General features: G+C 46.8%; 1 protein-coding gene across 1 annotated transcript in view; it reads right to left on the reverse strand.

The window, feature by feature from the left end:
* Positions 1-21,450, reverse strand: part of Mcm7 (minichromosome maintenance 7) — a 53,849-nt gene that overhangs the window by 31,681 nt on the left and 718 nt on the right. Inside the window, exons 4-7 of the mRNA XM_050190092.3 lie at positions 20,866-20,990; positions 20,087-20,267; positions 7,782-7,919; positions 6,538-6,720 (exon numbers count right to left, since the gene is read on the reverse strand). Coding sequence (XP_050046049.1) covers positions 6,538-6,720; positions 7,782-7,919; positions 20,087-20,267; positions 20,866-20,990 — 627 coding nt within the window. The remainder of the gene's footprint in view (positions 1-6,537; positions 6,721-7,781; positions 7,920-20,086; positions 20,268-20,865; positions 20,991-21,450) is intronic.

Here is a 21,450-nt window from a genome sequence, read left to right on the forward strand (position 1 = left end):
GCTTCAAAGCCAATCGCGCGGACCACAAAGGCATAGTCCGTGCCATTGCTTACAGTAGGGAATTCTTTCAATAAAAACACGGCACCCAACGGCAAGAAGCTTCACAGCGAACGTCCAAGCAGCTAGGTCTAGCGTTGCCGCAGTAGTGGCTACGGGTGCCAGCGGATCTGCATGCGCTAGCGCCGGTGGCTTTGATTAATGCCATTTCGGACTTGCGGTCACGGCAACACGTCCGGAGAATTGGACGGGGAAGAGTTCTTGCATCTGAAATATACTGACTCTATGGGGTACGTGGTGGTGCCGCGAAGCCATCCAAATTACCGGGAATACGGAAAGTCGGTCATTGACTGTACACTCGCAACTCCTCCAGCCGACGACAGAGCGTCAAAGACAATTCATTACGACTCCTGTCTGTTACTCGAGCCAGGATTACCTCGACTTTCGACCCTTTCAACAAAATTACAGCTAATTTTCCCTGATAGACACAGAAATTCCCAGAGTTTTCCAACTTTTTCCAGACTACTCAAAATCTGTGACTGTGATCTGTGACTTTTGTACAATGATATGACACAGGGTGTCTACCGGTTGGTAGACACCCTGTGTCATCACTATAAATAAGGAGTACATACCGTGTCCCGTGACAGTTGCCCCTTCCCACACTTGTTATGCTTCACAGCGTAAGATTGCTGTAAAGAGGTGAAGCTGACTTTCGGGAACCGGCATTATGCAACGCGCAGTGTTTTCCGAGCTTCGAAGCTAATCGCGATGACCACAAAGGCGGTGTCGGTGCCATTGTTAGCAGCGGCGAATTCTTTCAATGAAAAACACGGTACAGAACAGCAAGAAGCTTAAGCTAGGCCTAGCATTGCCACGGTGGTGGCTACGGCTGCCAGCGGACCTGTGTGCGAGTGTGGCGGTTCGAGGCGGCGAGGTTATCAAAATGGTGACGGTTGTGGCGTTTATTAATGCCGGTTCGGTCCTGTGGTCATGACAAAAAGTCCGGAAAATCGGACGGCGAAGGGTTCTTGCGTCCGAAATTTCGGACATTCTTATACACTGAGAGATGTTCTTATACATTGACCCTATGGAGTACGTACTGGTGCCATGAAGCCGTCCGAATTATCTGGCGTCCGGAAAGTCGCTCATTCACTGTACTCTGGCAACTCCTCCAGCAGACGACGCAGCGTCAAAGACCATTCGTTACGATTCCTCTATTACTCGGGCCAGCATTACCGTGACTTGGGTTCCCCTTCAATAGGGTCTTTTAGCGGTGCTACGGAAAGTACGGTATACGGTACGGTAAGTACCGGTCGAGGAATGCGCATGCGCGAACTTTGCCGTACGGAATGACTTTCCGTACGGCATACTAGACGGTAAGGAGTCGGTAAAGCTCAGCTGGCACCGTGTGTCGCGAGCCGAGCTGCACTAAGTCAAAACAGTGACAAGCTGGTGTCGGCCACAGAGTCCTTGTCTCGCGTGCTTTTTTTACCATGATAATACCAAGGCGAGAGGTTACTTTAAATTACCTTCTGCGGAGCGACGAAGTAACAAGTAAACAGTGACATAAAAAAAAACCAGGTAGGTGGCGCCATCTAGTGATGCGGAGTTTACTTAGAGGGGACGCAGAGTTTTTATTGCAGTAACTAACTATATTCTACTTATCTCCTGGTGTAAAGTGTCAGCTGCGTTGCAATTTACAAGAAACAAACCCTTTTTTATGTATCGATTAGATAAGAACACCTATGTAACAAAAGGTTTCACGTGGTGCAGGACGAAGTGTCACAAGGTGTCGCTACCGGCCTTGTGACTGGCGTCTAAGCTTGCCGTAGCCGGGCACTTCTGTAAAGAATAATGCGTGTATGGGCAAGCTAAAGCTTTCTAGTATTCGTCAAAATGAATATTTCGCATTCAGCGCATAGTTATTGTATTCTGCAAAGCCCCAATGTTAGCCACTATCATCATTATCACATTACCGTACGCATCGAGCGGCCCACGCACGTCTTCGGTCATCGCGGTAAGTTAGTACGGAACGGTAATACAGTCGAACCCGACTATATCGAACCCGTTTACATCGAATTATTCTGTATATCGAACAATTTCTTGACACGGTATAGTTACAACGCGTATAATAGAAAAAATTACGCTTACATCGAACAAAAAAAGCAGCGACTCCCGATATATTGAACGTCAAGCGGGAGAAAGTGCCCCTGGAAGTTGGCTTTCCCTCGCGGTGGCGGGAAAACCCGGCGGTGCGGCTCCATTTAAAGGGAAGCTGAAACACTTAGAAAAAAATGAGTTCTCTGCGGCATTCTACACTTTTGAGTCCCCTGAAAACGAATATCTGGTTCAAAAAGGGCAGAAACAAACGCAAGCGGCTGTTTTTTCAAGAAAACACGCACCAGCACCTCAGGGCATCGCGCGAACGCCGCAGTTGCCCGTGATTGGTCGGGGCCGCTGTGAGGTCAATAGCAGCAGTCGCCGGTCGGCGCCGCCGCATGCCGCCGTTTCAGAGCGTAGCACGCTGTTCTGTTCTGGCTTCATAGCTGAGTTGTAAGCATTATGGAACGTTCTCGCTGCCTCGGACAGCTTGTATTTTCGCCGTACATGTTCGAACCGACAGCCGATACGGAAAACGATGGCGGCAATGGCGGTAACGGCAGCAACGACGATGTGTAGTGTGCCAACAGCGAGAGCGATTTGTGCACATTCTCGCGCGTTGGAAATCTTAGCTGGTACGTATGTTCTTTTTTTTTTTTTCATGTAGCTGCACGTTCCAATGACGGGAGAAAAAATGCGCTAAAGTGTCACTGGGAACTTGCTGCTAGAAGAATGCCTAAGCACTAACTTCTCATTAGATTGTAAACACGGGTGCAATTCCGCGATGTCAAGCACCTTGCCGCTGCTTGTCTAAAGTCCCGTGGTTTTTTGAGTGTTGATACACAGTCGCGAACATAAGTGCCGCGTTTCAAACCGCGCACATGCAGTGCTGCGAGGTACAGTCACGGAAGTTGCTTATCATACATATCCAGAGATGGCCAGAGGTATTATATGTGCAATATTCATACTATGGTTCGACGACTTTGCGATTGTGGCTCGATCAAGTATCTGTATGCGTGCTCCATGCTAGTGTTGACATAAAGATATTAGGCAGCTTTAGCACCACCGTGTGGTAAACACGATAACTGCAACCGTACGTCGAATGTCACTAGGCAAGCCTATACTCCATTTCATACCTCAGGTGCAACGCTGTGGAAGCTACGCACGAAGTCCGGTCACCAAAATTTATTACTGCGCGCGTTTCAATCTATGCTTCGCAGCGTTCCAGCGGCGTTTGCTCGCGCGAGCATGCACGTGAACCTGCCGCGACGGGCAGCTTCACGAAAGAACCCAGTTTACGAAAATCGCAAAAGAAAACAAACGTGAGCGGCGGCGGCGGCAGATCTCTCATAGCGTCGTTCAGTAAAGCGCAGGACGGAAAGAGGCATGCCAGGACGCCGGTCCGGCAGCTCGGTCCCCGCCAGTGACGTCACTCGCCGGTTCTCTCCTCTGGCAACCACCTCACCCGGCGCTCCGGGAAGCGATGGTGGCGTGTCCGCGGGGGTGATTTAGAAAGCGATTTCCGCCCCTTATATTAACAAAACGAAGAAAAAAATTTGGAACCGTGAATTGTTAGGTCTGTTCTTCCCAATCCCAGCAATTCGTGGAAATTGAAAACCGTTTCAGCTTCCCTTTAACCGCTCTCCCTACAGTGACCGCCCTGCCTCGGACGAGCCGTCGACATCCCCCTGCAAAAAATGATCCTGGCCCGCCCGCAGCGCTTGCTCAGACAGCCAATCAGAGGCTCTTGTGCGCTCGTCGCGCAAGATGGCGGAAGTGCGAGTTGTCTCGCAGCTTTTCTGGTTCATTGTGTGTGCACCTTGTCGGCCTTCTCCCGCAGTGTTGCCGTGATGAAGCGGCAGAATTCGCCTTTCGTCGTGAAGCTCAAAATCATAAATAGGATCGAACGCGGTGAGAAGTCCCCGCAGCGTACAAGATTCCGAGGAGCACTCTCAGCACGATCTTGAAGGGGGAGATTACGGCTAAAGCGGCCCAACTAGCGACCCGGTGCCCGTGGTGCCTGACGCATACGCACGGCCGTGTGCGAGTGGTTCATCCGAAAGTGTTTCAGCCGTGCCGACTTTCGCGTGCTCGGTGATGACTAAATTCTGATGAATGCGACGAAGCCGTTGCCGATGTTGCCTAAGTTCGGAGCGAGCTGTCAGAATTTCCAGAAGCTGTTGACGAATCAACGGTGAACGAGTTTGTGGACACAAATGATGATGTCGCGACCACAGGAGAGCCCGAAAACGAAGACTATATTGCCGACATCGTGCCGAGCACAAGTGAAAGTGGGCACAATGAGAAAAGCAACGATGGTCCTTGGCCCACGTGCTCCGAAGCGATTGGTGCGCTTGCACTAGTCTGTGCTTCTGCGCGAATGCGGAAGGTTGCGACCTCAGCTGCTCAGACGCTTTAGACAATGTGAAAAAGTGCGTGCGACGCAGGCAGCAAACAGGCAGCGCAATTGTCCAAGCAGAAGAAAATGCAGGACTACTTCGTGCGAAACTAAGCTAGTTTCACCAATAAAGTGATTTTATAAATGGTATGTGCTTTTATGACATCCAATTATTTAGCAGGCTTATATCGAATTATGCGCTATATCGAACTGATAGGCTTTTTTTTGCGAGTTCGATATAGCCGAGTTCCACTGTACCGTACCGTACACCGCACTTACCGTACCGTATTACGACACTGCTAAAACTCTCTAATAAATCAACCACTAATTCTCCCTGATAGAAGCAAAATCCCCCGAGTTTTTCCAGACTACTCAAAATCCCTGAGAATTCCCGGTTTTCCCAGTTGGTAGACACCCTGAATATTGAAAAGAGTGTTTTTCTAAGTTTGATAAGCACTGCAGTAAAGCTGTAGCTTTACACAGGTACTTTCAAAATGACAATCACCATGCAGACCCACACACAACATATCTCAAAGTTCAAAAAGCTTCAAAAAAGCAAACAGAAACCCACCCCAGGAAGATCTGTGACTTTTGTACAATGATATGACACAATAATTTTTTGTCCAGGCTCATTAAGTCTGTGTAGCACCTTTCCTAGAGTAATTTGCACAGGTGATATGCATGCAAATACAGTGAAACCTCGTTAAACCGTAGTTGGCCGGAGCTCGGAAAAAGTACGTACCAAACGGTAGTACTGTTTAACCGAAATAGCATGAGATCGCCCACTTACCTGTCGAAAACGGAACTCAGAGAGAGTGCAATGAAAGGGGAAAAAACATGCAGTATTTATTCATTTCGCGTGATATAAGTGTTATTTTCGTTTGATGCCGCGGCGGCCTAGCACGACGACAGTGGCCTCAAACTTACTCAAGCTGCGTGCCAGCTTCTCAGCCAGCCCCCCTCCTCTCGGCAAACACTCGCACGGCAGATTCCTCGTTGGCGTTACGTATTCTCCGTGCGCGCGCGCACTAGTGCTGCATAAGTCCCGGGGCGCCTTGTTCATTGCCGGGTGCCGGAGTTCGGGAAACTTTTCGTTTGGAATAGTTACGTTATCGCGCCCCCGCTCTCGTTGCGATGATTGCATTCACGAGGCTGACGTAACGCGCAGCTTCTGCCACTGTCGGGCCTCAATCACCCGTGCTGTCGCTTTCCGTGTCGTCCTCATCACTGTCGCTAGTCGACACTTCGGCGACAACAGAGGCAACGATGGCGAAAAGTCGAACCTCGTAGCCGACATCTCTTTGCGGTCGCAGCAGCTCTGCCGAGCAACTTCGCATTCCAAATGCCACAAACTGTACTCAACAGCAGATCCATGTCGCGGGCCAGCGCCGACTTCTTCGGGTCACGTTCGATAGCACGGACGATGTCTAATCTTTCTTCTATGCTGAGCACCCGGTGTCTTTTTTATTCGAGCTTCGGCATGACGCGAGTCCTCGCTTGCACGACGCCACAACGCTCTCTCGCTCACTGGCACGGCGTCGAAATGATGTTGATGCGGCTTCACGAGCAAACGCACGGGGCGCTTGGAGGCCGTTGTAAAGATCTCTGAGGCTTGTTGTTCTGCTGGACCACCCGGTGGAGACGACGCACCGCCGTGTTTGCGCGACGAAAAGTGGAAACGCTACGTTTTAACCGATGCGTACGCAATAAGCTGGACGCAATAAGCGGGTACGGTTCATGCGGATACAAGATACATTATGTTCAATGGCCGCTGAGTCGGGGAATTGACTTTACTACTTTTAAACCGGAACTACTGTTTAAGCGGGTACGGTTTAACGAGGTTTTACTGTAGTGAAATCCTCTAATTGAATAAAGCACCAAATATTTTCTATCTGAAAGAAAGAGGGGTACAACATTCTCATCGAATTATGACTCAAACAAAATATGCAAAATTCAACCCACAACATTGTTTTCAGCAGCAGGATGTCACAGCGACTCCATCACTGCAGTGAGTTCCAAGTAGACACAGTTGGTCAACTCACATGTGCCTCCAGGAAAGTATCTGAGAGGAGGCCGCCCTGCATTTGACGGAATCCTGTGCGCAGCAGTGGCAGGAAAATGCCTGTCACGGAGACGTGGTCACCTGGCAATGCAGTACGAGTCAGCTCTCCACGCACATATACAGTCATGCTTCGTGGGATGTTCCCCACGGGCACTTGGTCACTCTGGAAGAAAGAGTGGGAACAGAAAATGAAGATCGCCATTAGAGAGGCAAGGCAAACTGCTTTCAGTGTTGGAAGCAGTTTGTCAGCAACTAAAGATCTCAAGAGGGGGGAACTTTGGGCCAGTTGGTCCGACATGTTTAAAGAGGAAAAGAACTGCGACTTCAGACGGGACGTAAGACGAAGGAGTGGACAGGACGAGCGGTACATAAGTTCTTGCTCGGCACATAGTTCAAGCGATGAGGCTAGCGCAGAAGCTACATTTGCTGCTTGATAGGTAGCAACGTAAAAAAGAGCCAAGTGTAAGATAAATCAGGTTCAAAAGGGAGGAACTTTGGGCCAATTGGTCCGACATGTTTAAAGAGGAAAATAACCGCGACTTCAGATGGGACGCAAGACGAAGGAGTGGACAGAACGAGCGGTCCTGTCCACTCCTTCGTCTTAGGTCCTGTTTGAAGTCACGGCTCTTTTTCTCTTTAAAGATATCAACAAATCAGGCAAATAACCTGGAGTACTGACACATCTTGGACTTGAGATTTCTTTATTTATACTAAATGAAGGTCCAGACTAGCTAAATCCCATAAAAATACCGCTAGCATCAAAATGGCCGAAATACTTGTTCATATAAACCAGTTTTGGTACCCAACATGTGTCACGAAGTCGCAACACATTGCCTTGCTCTGATCCTGTATTCGCCATGGCTGCCACATGCGACCACAGCCACATGTACAGCACTCTTGAATATTTTATTGCATGTGCAATGTCATCATACCTAAATTTACTGCTACACGTCAGCAAATTCTACTGTTTCTGATACCATGGCACCAGGGCAGTATTTGGAGACCTACTTTAGTACTCAGTACTCAGCTTCACACATGTCAAGTTCAGCCCTGGCACCGCACAGTTTTTCAACAGCAATAAATCTGCATGCCATCAAACCTATGACACTTAAGTAGAATCCACTGAGAACTAAAATTCAGTTAGGAAGCAAAGTTCAGCATGCAGCACCATCACTACCAAGAGGGAAGTGATGGCATCACATGCACAGCAGCTTGTCTTCTTACGTGTTCTTGTATCTTCAGCTCTTGGAACTTGACAAACTTGGAACCCCTAGTCTGAAGGTAGAGCCGACCTCCTGATCGGTTGACACGGCAGTCATCACTTGGGCAAGTCACGAGAGGCATGAAGCTGGGGCTGTTGATCTATAGGTAGAACACACGTGGTTACAATGGGCCTTCCTCACAAGGAATCTCCATCCAAACAACCACTCAGCTCGACCAACATGGAGCAGAGGCAGTAGTACGGTTTTTGTCATTAGGTGCATTTCAAAGAATAGAACTACAAGAAACATAAGTAATCTTTAAAAATTATAAGGTTTTACGCGCGAAAACCACTTTCTGATTATGAGGCCCACCATAGTGGAGGGCTCTGGAAATTTCGACCACCTGGGGTTCTTTAACGTGCACCTAAATTTAAGTACATGGGTGTTTTTACATTTCACCCCCATCGAAATGCGGCCATCATGGCCGGGATATATGACAATGCAACCAATGGTATTCTGTCAACAGTGACGTACACAGGGTGTCTACCAAGTTTACATTTCCAAATTCCTTGAGTTTTCCAGGTTTTTCCTGTGTGCCTTTACAAAATTCCCTGAGTGACGCAGAACTTTGTTTTACGTCAAGACAGGATGACACTATGTCGCCCGATGCTGTCACTCTCTAGTAAGCATGCTAAGCAATGACTTAATCCAGTTTGAATAGTAAGCAGTATCACTTATTTCATATATAAAAAGAAATTTAGTCTAGAGAGGGGTTAGTAAAACGCACAGCAAATAACTTTGAATAAAATGGTAAAACTCATTGCAAATCGAGTGGAACATTCTCAAATATGAAGAAAAAAACAAGATGCATACATAAACAAATGTTTTCATATATCCACTTCAGTCACGAATTATGATCGACTGTTGGTACATGTGTGAAACACAGGTGGTGCTTGAGACTCCACTGAAAGCAAATCAAGGTGATAGAATGACCCTTTAATCATTTTATGGTGAGTCATTATAATTACAGAGTAACTAAATATTTGAATATTGTAATGTCAGTCATGCTACGCATCAAAAAAAGAAAGGATTAAATCCCCCGCTCGAATTACATGCACAAGTTATTCATTAGCCTCAAGCATTTCAAGAAAGAAAAAATATATATATATTTCAAGGTTGCTATCGACGTGCCCCACATCAAGCATAACGTGAAACATGGTAGTGACTTCACCAAAGCGATACTCTGTAACGGTACATATCACTCAGAAGCAAAATGGAAGTAATTTAGGTTAACAGTACGTTCAATTTGCCTTAAGCTTAATTTAAGTTCACGCTCTATTCCTTGCTACCGCTGCACAGAAATGGCAAAAACAGGTCACGTCTACAAATGTGCACGCCGTGACTGAAGGTGATATGAGCTACTTTTATCAATTTATAGCAAGCTCATTGGTGTGAGGCCCGAACTTTGTCACAAATGAGATTCTCAACAGCTGGTGTGTCAACCTCAAATCTCCTGACATACTCTCAGCCCGCGCACAACACCTCAGTGTTGCATTTCACTCCTTTGGGGAGTTTATTTCGGTTTGGATGAGGAACACATGCATTCCAGCATCAGCCAACGCTTTGTTTTTTGAGCTCAAGCTCCTTGAAGAAAGTGGCGGCAGGCTTCCTTTTCCGTTCAATCCTGAATGCGTAGGTCCTTTGTTCTCGTCCTGCTTCTACCACGCGTTCTCCCCAGGGACCATTCGAAGCACCCTCTTCATCAGCTGTACAGTCAACGTGCAATTTTTCGGACTCACTAAGGGCTGCGAAAACATCCGTGAAATCGGGCAGCCCGTAAAAATGAATGCATATCTTTTACTGCTATTAAAGGCTCAAATCGCCACAGGCACATCCGAAAAGGCCTACCAGCATGCTTAGTAGGCATATCGGTGCCCGTACTGTGACAGGAGATGGTGGATCGACACGTGTATAATTAAGGAATAGATACCGTGTCCCGTGACAATTGCACCTTCCCATGCTTGTTATGCTTCACCACGTTACACTTTTGCATTGAGGCAAAGCTGACTTTTCGGAACAGGCATTATGCAACGCGCCCTACTTTCCGAGCTTCGAAGTCAGTCGCGAGGACGACAAAGACAGTCAGTGCCACTTACTACAGCGGCGAATTCTTTCAATGAAAAATACCGTGCCAGACGCAAGAAGCTTTATAATGAACGTTGAAGCAGCTAGGCCTAGCGTTTACCACGATGGCGAGGTAATCAAAACGGCGGTAGTGGTGGCCTTGATTAATGCCGTTTCAGACCTGCGGTCACGGCAAAAAGTCCGGAGAATCGGACGACGAAGGGCTCTTGTGGCCGAAGCTTCAGACATTCTTAGACATTGATTCTATGGGGTACGTGATAGTGCCGCGGAACTGTCGGGTGTCCGGAAAGTCGGCCATTAACTGTAAACTCCTTCAGCCGATGACAACGCATCAAAAGATGATTTATTATGATCCCTCTCTGTAACGCTAGCCAGCATTACTACGACTTTCGTCCCCTTTCAATAAAATTACAGCTAATTTTCCCTGATAGAAGCACAAATTCCGAGTTTTCTCTGAGTATTTCCAGACTATTCAAAATCCCTGAGAATTCCCAGTTTTCCTGGTTTTCCCAGTTGGTAGACGCCCTGCGTACTGCAGCAGGATTCTTTTTCTGTAATTGAACTATCAATAATTAGATAAGATTAAACAACACTTTGTAAAGTACTCAACAAACTTCTTTAATACTGATGTGTAAATCTCTAATCCAGCCTTTACTATAATGTGCTTCTCCTGTCTGGAATCTGCACGAACAATACGACATTAATCAAATCAAGGCCATCCAAAAGAAATCGATTCACTTCATATGCCGCAGGTTCGATAGGAATTTTTCACCTTCTACAGCGCTTCCATCTCTAGGCTTGCAACCACTCTCAGATCGCCGATGCACAGAATCACTAAAGTTTCTGCATTGCAATATTAACTCCTCTTGCCAGACTTCATCATTACCAAACTCCTGCTAAGCCATCTAATATTAGAAGTCACCATCAGCTAAACATCACGCCTTATTTTGCCAATATGGGCACACCTTTAATTAGTTTCTTTCCCCGTGCAATTCAACATCAGAATTCGTTGCTTGGTCCTACTCGTTCTCTTCATTTAAACTATTGCAGCGATTGAATAGGTAGTTACTATTTTCATTTTGTCTGTATTGTTTATAGTGCCCTGTTATTTGTCATTGTTATGCTTTTTACATGCACTCCTGCAATAGCCCAATAGGGCTGCGATATGCACAACAAATAAAAATTTCATGGAAAAGTAATAACTGTGTTTTAAAACACCCAATTTGGTTGTTTTCGGTGTGCTACGTTTCTTTTTGCATTATAAAGAAAGCGCATGGAATATGAAAATAGCTGCGCGATTACACGTCCGCACTCCATGACAACAGCAATACCAAGCGTTACTCATAAAAATAAATTCTGCTCAATGCCTTTGTCTTCCTCCGCAATGCCGCTGTGCACTGCACTGGCTTCGCACTTCACGCGAAGTCAATGCTCGTAGTTCGTGGTGACCAACACCAATGCCTTGCCACTTTCACGTGTCCGCCGAGCCAGGCATTAAGCAGAGTCAATTCTTAATAATACCCGAGAATGCTGGTGTCGCCATACACAGATGCTTGCGTAATCATGCGGCTATTTTCATATTTCTCGCATTTTCTTTACAACACGAAAAAAATAATTATGTGAGACATTGCACATAGTGTACTTAGATTTAGGTGCACGTTAAAAGAACCCCAGGTGGTCGAAATTATTCCAGAATCTCCCACTATGGCGTGCCTCATAATAAGATCCTGGTTTTCGCACGTAAAACCCCATATATCTTTTTTAAAGTCTTTTGCAGGGAAGCGGCAACTGTGTGGTGGGTGCGATGCCTCAATATATCGCGAAATGAGAACATGTATACAGCTGCGCTCAAATTTCGCATTAGGGAGTATCATAATTGTCAGTGAGTCTCTTGATAATCAGGGTGGTGAGCACAGGATACAGGAGGTTACGCTAAATGTAGAAATATATTGGCGTGTGAATAAACAATGGGGCTGATTACCTGATGAAACATGAAAATTATCTAACTAAAGGTAGCAGAAATGCAGTTCTGATGGAAAATAGGGCACTGTGGACTTACAACAGGTACGAAGTGGTGAGAGATACAGTAAACCTCTTTAAATTGTATCCGCTTAAACAGCAGTTTCGTTTTAAAAGTGGTAAAGTCAAATCCCCGAGTCAGCAGCCATTGAACATGTGTTTTATATCCGCATAAACCGAACCAGCTTATTGCGTACCGTATTTACACTATTGTAAGTCGACCCCTTTTTTTAAATTTGAAAGTCTGAAGTTGGGGGGTCGACCTACAAGCGAAACCGAAACATGGCCCCGCCAAAAAAAAGCGATACCAACGGGAGCTACAACGTAGTTATAATTTTATGTTTGCTCTATGGCCCTACCCGTATCTTTTCGCTATCCCGCGTGTTTGTTCGCTTTTCGGAAGGGTTTTTCAACATTTTTGAGAGTTTTACAGTGCATGCAACACTCATGGGGAGGTGTCGATAGCTGATGGAAGCGCCGCTGTTCCCATTTGCGGCGGCACCCTCAGAACGGCGGCGCTTGCGGGGAGTATCGGTAGTTCATGGAAGAGCAGACACCGCTCGCTGGTTTCTCCATATAGGTGTTCTGTGGTTTCTCTTTAAGGCATTAGCATTGGCATGGTATTGGTTTGACGCGTTCCACTTGACTGCCGGCTACGTGCTACTTCTATGCTTCCCCAGTCGTCATGAGTGCTCCAGGCCCACTAATCGTTCGGCACTCGTTCACAGCAGCGTTCAAGAGGGCTGCCATCCTTTAAACCGAAGAAACAAATCACTGCACAGCGGGCCGCAATTTCGATGTTTCTAAACGGGTGGTGCGAGAGTGGCGACTGCAGCGAAGCGAAATTTTACACCTGTGACGACAAGTAAGAAATTTCCCACGTGCCAAAGTCTGGACGCTTTCCGGAGCTGTAGGTTAAGCTTGCGGCGTACGTCGCTGAAATGCGTGATCGGTCCGTGCCAGTGAAGTGCGACGTGGTCATGAAACAAGCCCGGACCTTCGCCTTAATTTTAAGGTTCTGCTCCGCCGTGAGTACAACGAGTGGCTGGCGGCAGAAGACTGCGAAATTACGCCAACCGGACCTGTCAAAAGAGCCTCCCTGACGGCTGCGTGTGGTTGGGTGCATTTGGCGTGGGCTGCTGTTCTGCAAGATGTCCTGGTGCGGTCGTTTGCCAAATTTCAAATTTCGCTGGACCACGACGCGCTGTGGGACCGCAGTAACGATGGCGATGGCAGCACTAGTGAAGACGAGTAGCCCAGTGACCATGTCAGCTACTAATAAATTTTCGTTATCGAATGCGCCCTCGGGTATGCTCTCTTATGTTTTTTTTTTTTCGGTCACGCGATATGGGGGGGTCGACTTACATTCGAGTCGACTTACAATCGTGTAAATACGGTACATGTCAGTTAACACGTAGCGTTTCCACTTTTCGTCGTCTCCATCGGGCGGCCCTGCAGAACAACAAGCCTCAGAAATCGGAACAACGGCATCCAAGCCCCCCGTGTATTTGTGCGTGAAGCCACATCAACATCATTTCAACACCGTGCCAGAGAGCATCAAGTTGGTTCTTTATTCTATGGAGCCTTGTGGCGTCATGCAAGCGAGGACTCGCATCATGCCGAAGCTCGGATAAAAAGGTGCCGGGTGCTCAGCATAGAAGAAAAATCAGACAATGTTCGTGCTGTCGAACGTGACACGAAGAAGTCGGCGCTGGCACTAGACAGGGATCTGCTGTTGACTACGGTGTGTGGCGTTTGGAATGCGAAGTTGCTCAGCAGCGTTGCTGCGACTGCGAAGAGATGGCTACGAGATTTGACTTTTTGCCATCGTTGCCTTTGTTGTTGAAGTGTGCACTAGCGACAGTGATGAGGACACGGAAAGTGACAGCACAGGAAATTCGGGCCCGACAGTGCCAGAAGCTGCACGTTACGCCAGCCTCATGAATGCAATCGTCGCGACGAGAACAGCACCCCGCAATGAAAAAGGCACCCCGCGACTTCTGCAGCGCTACCGCGCGTGTGTACAGAGAATACGTAACGCCAGTGAGGAATGTGCCACGCGAGTGTTTGCCGAGAAGAGGGGGCTGACTGAAAAGCTGGCACGCAGCTTCAGTAAGTTTGAGGCCGCTGTCGTCGCTGCTAGGCCGCCGCGACACCAAACGAAAATAACACTTTTGTCGTGCGTAGTGAATAAATACTGCACGTTTTTTAGAGCGCAGCTCTTTGGCGTCCGTTCCTGGGTTTCGCGTCGTCGTCGGCCTCGTAACCAGCTCCGCCCCCCTTTCATCCCCCCAGCACTAGCAGCGACCGACTGATACCGCTGGATGCCGCTGACGCCGCTAGAGAGTCAAGATAACGTGACTGCATAGAACACCGTCGCCGCCATGCAGAAAGAGGAGGAAAGGGTCCCCCCCCCCCCTGTTCTTGTGTGGCGGATAGGATGCTCTTCAGTTGCCGACGCGCCGGTTATTTCACGTAGGCCCCGGCACGTCGACGAATACGTGACCACCTTCCCACAACTAGACCTGGTTCTTAGCGCTGCGGAAGCGAGGGTATCTTATTGTTTGTGTCGGCATCGGCGGTGTTGTCCCTGAAACCAACTCCGCAGCTGGGGTTGACTCGCTATCGGCGTCAGCGGCATCAGTCAGTCGCTGCTATCTCTTCCCTCCTCCCTTTATCGTGTTGTCCGCTTGCTGCGCGCGCTTCTGCCCCCATCGTTTGCCGCTGGGTGTACACGCCGCCCCCCTCCCCCCTCTTCCTGCGAGTCTCCGGTTGTCAAAGCGCCGGCTCGAACTTAATTCCTTTCTTCGCTCCTCCTCCAATGCAACCCCTGTGCGGTGGCAATCAGAGAGCCAGATCGGTGGCGGCGGATCTGTATATGTGCACCGCCCGAGCCGAAATTGCCGCTGCCGTTCGCCCTGTGCGGTGGCAATCAGAGAGCCAGATCGGTGGCGGCGGATCTGTATATGTGCACCACCCGAGCCGAAATTGCCGCTGCCGTTCGCCACTGCGAAATTATCTGCCAGTTCTTTCTGAGCCATGAGCGAGACGACCGATGGGACTTTAATGTTGACATAAAGACAAACAGCAATTTCCTAACACTTATGCGGGAGAACATCCCGTTCCTCTCGCTCGTAACGCGTCCCACGGCTGTGACAACCTCGCGAGGCACTTGTATAGATCTCGTCTTTGAGAATCAAGCATTGGTGTACCAAGTCGAACATATATCAGTCTATTTCTCCGACCACAAAGCTTCCTTCATGACTGTCAAGAACTGTTATTGGAGTCTTTGTTAAAGGAATACGTGTGACAAATAAAAAAAAAATTCTGTGATAGCGCATACATGTGTTGCTCGATTTCTTTGCCTCAATCTATCGAAAAGGTGAAACAGCTTATTTGCTGCGCTCAAATTTCGCATTAGGAAGTAACGTAATCGTCGGTAATTTTTTTTTTTACCCCTTCATGTGGTCGTGCCGTGAATCCGTCCAAATTATGCGGCATCTGGAAAGTCGGTCGTTGACTGTACACTGGCGACTCCTCCAGCCGAAGATAGGGCGTCAAATACAATTCATTACGACTCCTGTCTGTTACTCGAGCCAGCATTAGCGCGAATTTCGACCCTTTCAATAATATTACAGCTAATTTTCCCTGATAGAGACACAAATTCACCGAGTTTACCCTGAGTTTTTTCTGACTACTCAACATCCCTGAGAATTCCCAGTTTTCCGGGTTGGCAGACGCCCTGGCCTTTCCTATTTTTTTCAGAAGATTCTTCCGTAAATTGCCTGTGCAGTGCAATTTGATATGAAACCAAAACCTTTTCTTGCGGCATTCATTGCTTTACCGCACAACACAAATGTATTGCGGCAAACTGACTAAAAGTACCATGTGACAAAGCTGACTTCAGGAAACTGGCTGCCATTGTGCAATGCATATTAAAATTAAACCCTTGGCCATTTTTCTTGTTGAAAAATTGGGTGCAAATTACATTCCTACTTTGGTTAAGAGCTTTAATGTCATTTCTACGTTAGTGCTCTACTTTGGGCACATAGAATACGGGCGTGCGTTCGATTCGGGGGCTTGTTATAATTGGGCAAATACAGCCAAATTATTCAGCGGTGCGGGTGCATTTTTTTAAAGGAACACTAAATGCAAGTATTAGTCAAGCTGAAGTGATAAATCTGTGCTCAGGAATCTCTAAGGCATCAATATTATCGTAAACAGAGCCTTAGTAATGGACCAATTTCGGTAATTGCAGGACATAGTTAGACTCCTCAGTACATTCAAGTACTTGGCCGGTGACCAAGGCACTTCTTATTTAAATTATGTCACTAGTACTCAACCACTTGTTATAAAAAACATCGTGTTGCACTATAAGACGAAAGAAAAGGCTACTTGTCCGGTTCTATATCATTTTTAGAAAAAAATAAAAACTCATAGACCCTTGACGACGCAGGTGGTTGAAGGGTTTAATTCTTGCTCAACTCTGATATATCCACGCTTTTGCGTTTCAGTAGTTTTGATATCACATAGTGCTGCACTGGTTTTGCTGGCTCACAAAACTCTCACAAACTGCAAGTAGCAGAGAATTCTACTTCCATGTAATGTCACAGGATGCCCAAGTGGTCCATGCCACTGGACCAAAAGCAGCTGCAGTGGCAAATCCACCACTCTGCCATGGCTGAGTTTCTGCATGGCCGCCTGTTTGCGTTTTGTGCAAGAAACTATACCACAATCTGTCGGGCGCCGTTTTACTAACCTATGGCAGCAAAGGGTGGTGATTGATGGCATATGTAATGTCACCACTCCCCAGTAAAGTGGCGAGAGATTTGAATTGAGATAAAGGTATTCAGACCCTTCAGATGCAATTTTCTCGTAAACTAAGTCTTTTCTTGGAACAAGCATTGCAAGGTTTCTGTAATGGTATTTAAACAGTCCTCAGCAACTTAGCATTTGCCTCTAGTGCCCCTTTAATTAAACCCACCGAATAATTCTAGCAATTTTGTCAGTCCTATCGTGGTCAAATTAACGGACGTCTACTGTATTAGGAACTAGATGCCTGCCACAGTGAAGGTGACATGGCCACAAAGTTTACAGCCGGCCACTCTCAGACTGTGCATACCCAGTGTGAGTGAGCAACTAAATTACTTAGGAGTGGCAGCTAATGACATTCTGCACAGAATGCCCAGCTGTTGACTCTGCCACCTCAAGTAACATGTCTCTTTCTTCGTCTTTTGCTCTGGTCTAAGTTTTGATACTGCAATGCAATACCCACTAGCCCACCTATCTATCCTATTGCAGTTGAAGCTGCTCTGCAATGGCCGTAAAATACTTTTCAGGGTTGTTCTCACTTATGAAGGCCTCTACCTGCTGGAAAAACTCAACTGCCAGAATGGCATTGGACCACTGGCAGCGCTTATTTATCTTTATCACGGATGATAATTGGCAGATAACACTTGCCTCACCCCAAAAACAAAATATTTCACAACATCCAAGAAGGCGGAGATCTCCAAGTCACTGTGGTTAACATGTACGGCAGCTAGAGCTGCATAGAGTTTCATCTCTTGTGTCCACGGTGTAAGAGTAGGATAGGTGAGCGAACGGAAAGGGAGAGGTACCGCTCCGCGCCGGGAGGATAGTGCAGTAGTTAGCCGGCAGTTCAAGAGAGGGCGCACCAAACTGTGGCCCGCTAGGGAGCTTCAGTGCGCACGTGCGCCCTTCGTATTGCCCGCGTAGCGGCTGTTACGCGCCTCTTCCCGTCCGGATGTCGCCTTTGTGTGGGTCGTGTTTGTTGCTGATCCACTGATGACATGGGGAAGTGCTTCGTGCCGTTTTGTAAGACAGGCTACAAGTCTTGTGCGGAAAAGTTATCACTTTTCAAGCCACCGAATGACGACGCCAGGTTGGAGGCATGGAGAAGAGCAATCCTGCGCAAAGATCGCGTGCTGCAGCGGACGGACCGTGTGTGTGAGAAACATTTTGCTCCTCATTTTATTCTAAAAACGTGGTCCTCTGAAATAGATGGTCACGTTCTGATGTCAGGGAATAGAAGAGCCGGCCTAACAAAGGACGCTGTGCCTTCAATTTTCGAAGGAGCACCGAGTTACCTTACCAAGAAGATCAATAGTCCTAGAAAAAGAGTGAAGCGGATAGAGAAACCTGCAGCAACTTCTGTGCGTCCCCCGAATTACACCAGCATATCTGAGGGTTCATCACATGGTGTGGAAGCGTGCAAGACCGCAGCCACAAGCCACGAAGAGGAAAACAGCGATGGCATTGAAGCTTTAAACCACTCTTCATTCGAGTACTTATTCGACTTCGCAGCGAACATGTGCTTACCAAGGTCATCGTGGGCAGTACATCGGATCGATGAAGAGGGGATCAAAGGCGTTCTGGTCATTAATGCTCGCATAGTGTACAGTGACGGAAGCTGCTGTATATTTAATAAGAAGTCTTTGCACGTAAACTCAGACATGGCGGTCCAAGCCTACATTTTCGACAGGCCAGTCGACTGCACAGCAATAGGAATCAGCCCGTCTGTCTCAACAACATCTGAACTTGAGAGCATGGTAAGAACTTTTGACAATGCGAACGTTTGCTGCGGCGGACCAAGTTTAAAAAGCTTTTCGTCTGTGCTGCCAGAATGTGCTTATGTGGACAACGAAAAAAAGTGGAGACATAACAAATGCCCGTTATTATCACCTGCAGGTGGCATATGTCGGCCATGCAGTGGCCTCCACAAAACACTGCAATTGCATGCTGATCGCCAAATGGCAAGGGCAAAACAAAAGGTACCGCTTCAACGGATCAGGCTTTCTGCTGTGAGGAAAGGTGTACCGTCAGCCCAACTTGAAAGAATCAACGCATTGCGCCATGCAAAAGCCACTGTACTGCGGTCTCGAGCACGACTTTTAGCACGAAACAAATTACTTATGAATCAGCTGAAAAACTGCCAGCAAGAATTCGCAAAAGTGAAAGAGGAAGGGCTCGCAGAGAAGCTAGAAAGTGTTGATTTACCTGCAGCACAGTTGCTTCTTGTAAAGGAGTGCATTGCTGCAGCTAAATGCACGACGAAGCAGAACAGAAGGTACACTGACGACTGGCTGCTGCTGTGCCTTTTGCTAAACATCCGAAGCCCTGCGGCATACTCTTTTCTGCGCAGCAATGCCATATTACCTCTGCCATGCGTTTCCACTATCAGGAAGTACATCAGCCTAGTGGGGCTCAAGTGTGGTTTCGACGAAGCGTTTTTTAAGGCCCTTAAAATGAAAGTTGCCCCGAAACCAGCATTTCTCTGAGCTACGGAAAACACCCACTATCATCCTCTCAGAAATCGCATGCAGTTCTCGCGTAACAGAACTAAGGCATGCGTTCAGCCGCTTTCACACACAGATATTCATTTATTTCCCCATCGGAGGGCCGTAGCCGCTGGATTCTCAAACGCGACTGGTAACTTGATGCGCCCTTCATCTCATTCTTTAGTGAGAAGTAAACGCTGTCTATGTTATAACTGAGAAAAATTGCGAACTATGTAATATTGGCTTGCTTGGTTCCCGCTCCACCAAAGCTTCTTCGTAGCATTATCTGTCGTCTTGCGCGAGCGTCGATAAAGGGGCTTTACGCTCGGCCTGATCTGCGGACAACTTTTTCAGAGTTAACGATGATTCACAGTATAACAAACGCCTAAAAAATCAGCTGATGGCCGCAAGTTTCCCCGGAGCTGCATACGGAGACGCTGTGCTAGAGCCACGAACGGCGCCGCTACGGGCACAAGTTGGAAGCGCCATCTGTCGAGCGAGAAGGAAGCACAACAGTATAGTCCGAGGGCTGGCGGCGGCGTTCGCTCACCTAAGTTGTCTTTCACCGTGCTTGTGTCTGACTGTAAGCTACTATGCTGCAATAAGTGTGGCGCATAGTCAACAGAGGGCTTGGTAAAGAAAAGTTAGGCACCTAGACAGAACGAAAATGTTAATGTCTAAGATGTTTGAATGTGTCGTAAAATACATTGTACACACGGTATTATAACGATTTGTTTCACACTCAAGTAATTTAGGTTCCATAATGCGATTAGACGGCAGACAACTAATAAAGAATAAAGAGCAACACAAAATTATCGTGCAAGTAGATTTTAGAGACTGTGCTTGAAATTGAAAAGTAACTTACAGGTTGGTATGTTTCTGCACCACACTGGTCACAAGTGTATGTTGCAACGCACATAATAGGCTTCACTTCAGTACACCGTGTGACAATGCCCTTCACGGTAACGAGTTTCCCAATGCAGCCTGCCTTCACGTCTCGTACAGACAGAGGCTTGGTGGCTGATGGCATCTTGAAGTACACCTCACTGCAGCACAGAACGGAGGAGGCAGAACAAGTTCCATATATGAAAATTGTTTTGTAAAAGATTTTAGCAGTGACAAATATAAATATACAGGGCATTCTGAAGCATGTGCGCCACCAGTTCAAGAAAGGAAATTCTGCATTGTTTAAAGAAACAAATTGCTTGAGTTTCAATTGGAACATAGAATTTCATGTTTTTTCAGAGAGGATATGATTTAGTTTAATAAGGCGTAATGATGGTGTCAAAACAAATATTTTTTTCAAATACAATGCAAAGCTATTGGATAGTTTCATACTTGCTCTGGAATACTATTTTGCAGGAAAGTAAATGCTGTTATTAAATCTCCTTTTCAGTCATGCCTTTGTCTGCAGACATTTCGAACTACCTGACTGAAGGATTGCGTACAATGATGGTACATTTGATTTATTGAGAAAAATCTTCGAATATTTATACAGTCCTCCAGACTGGTGTGCTTTCGACTGTTGCATGCTTAAAGATCTACAATTTGCTTGAAATGCACTAAAGGTAGTTTTTTGTCGGGCATTCGAATATGTATGCATGCAACTGATAGAGCAATTTTGTAAGCAGACTTTCTACTCACTATCTCCTCATCAGTTCCGATGGGTACTTGTTACGTGGATCTCGGGCATCCCCAGGCTGGCGGTTCCTGTTTTCCATGAGCATACGGTGCTCAATGTACACATCCAAGGCGTCCTTCGCCACAACCTGCCATAAAATATAAATGAATAAAGCATCTCTTAATTGATTCTTTGATACCAAACAGCATTGCCGAATTCGACCTAATATATATATATAGTTCAATGAGAAGTTCTGTGGGTCCGGTGCATAGGTAGTTTTAGAAACGAAGGTGCACACTTACGAAAATTGCATCTTTAATGTTTTTAACGTTTCGGCCGTGGCACGGCCTTCATCAGAATTCTGACGAAGGCCGTGCCACGGCCGAAACGTTAAAAACATTAAAGATGCAATTTTCGTAAGTGTGCACCTTCGTTTCTAAAACTATATATATATATATATATATATATATATATATATATATATATATATATATATATATATAAACTTGACTTTTCAGGATCGTATGCGGTGTATTCTGCATTGCAATATATCACAACACAATGCTTATGACTCATGCCAGAAAGAGCAGACAATTTATGTATACATA

The sequence above is a fragment of the Dermacentor andersoni genome, chromosome 2 (assembly GCF_023375885.2).
Source record: "Dermacentor andersoni chromosome 2, qqDerAnde1_hic_scaffold, whole genome shotgun sequence".
NCBI classification, from domain to species: Eukaryota; Metazoa; Arthropoda; class Arachnida; order Ixodida; family Ixodidae; genus Dermacentor; species Dermacentor andersoni.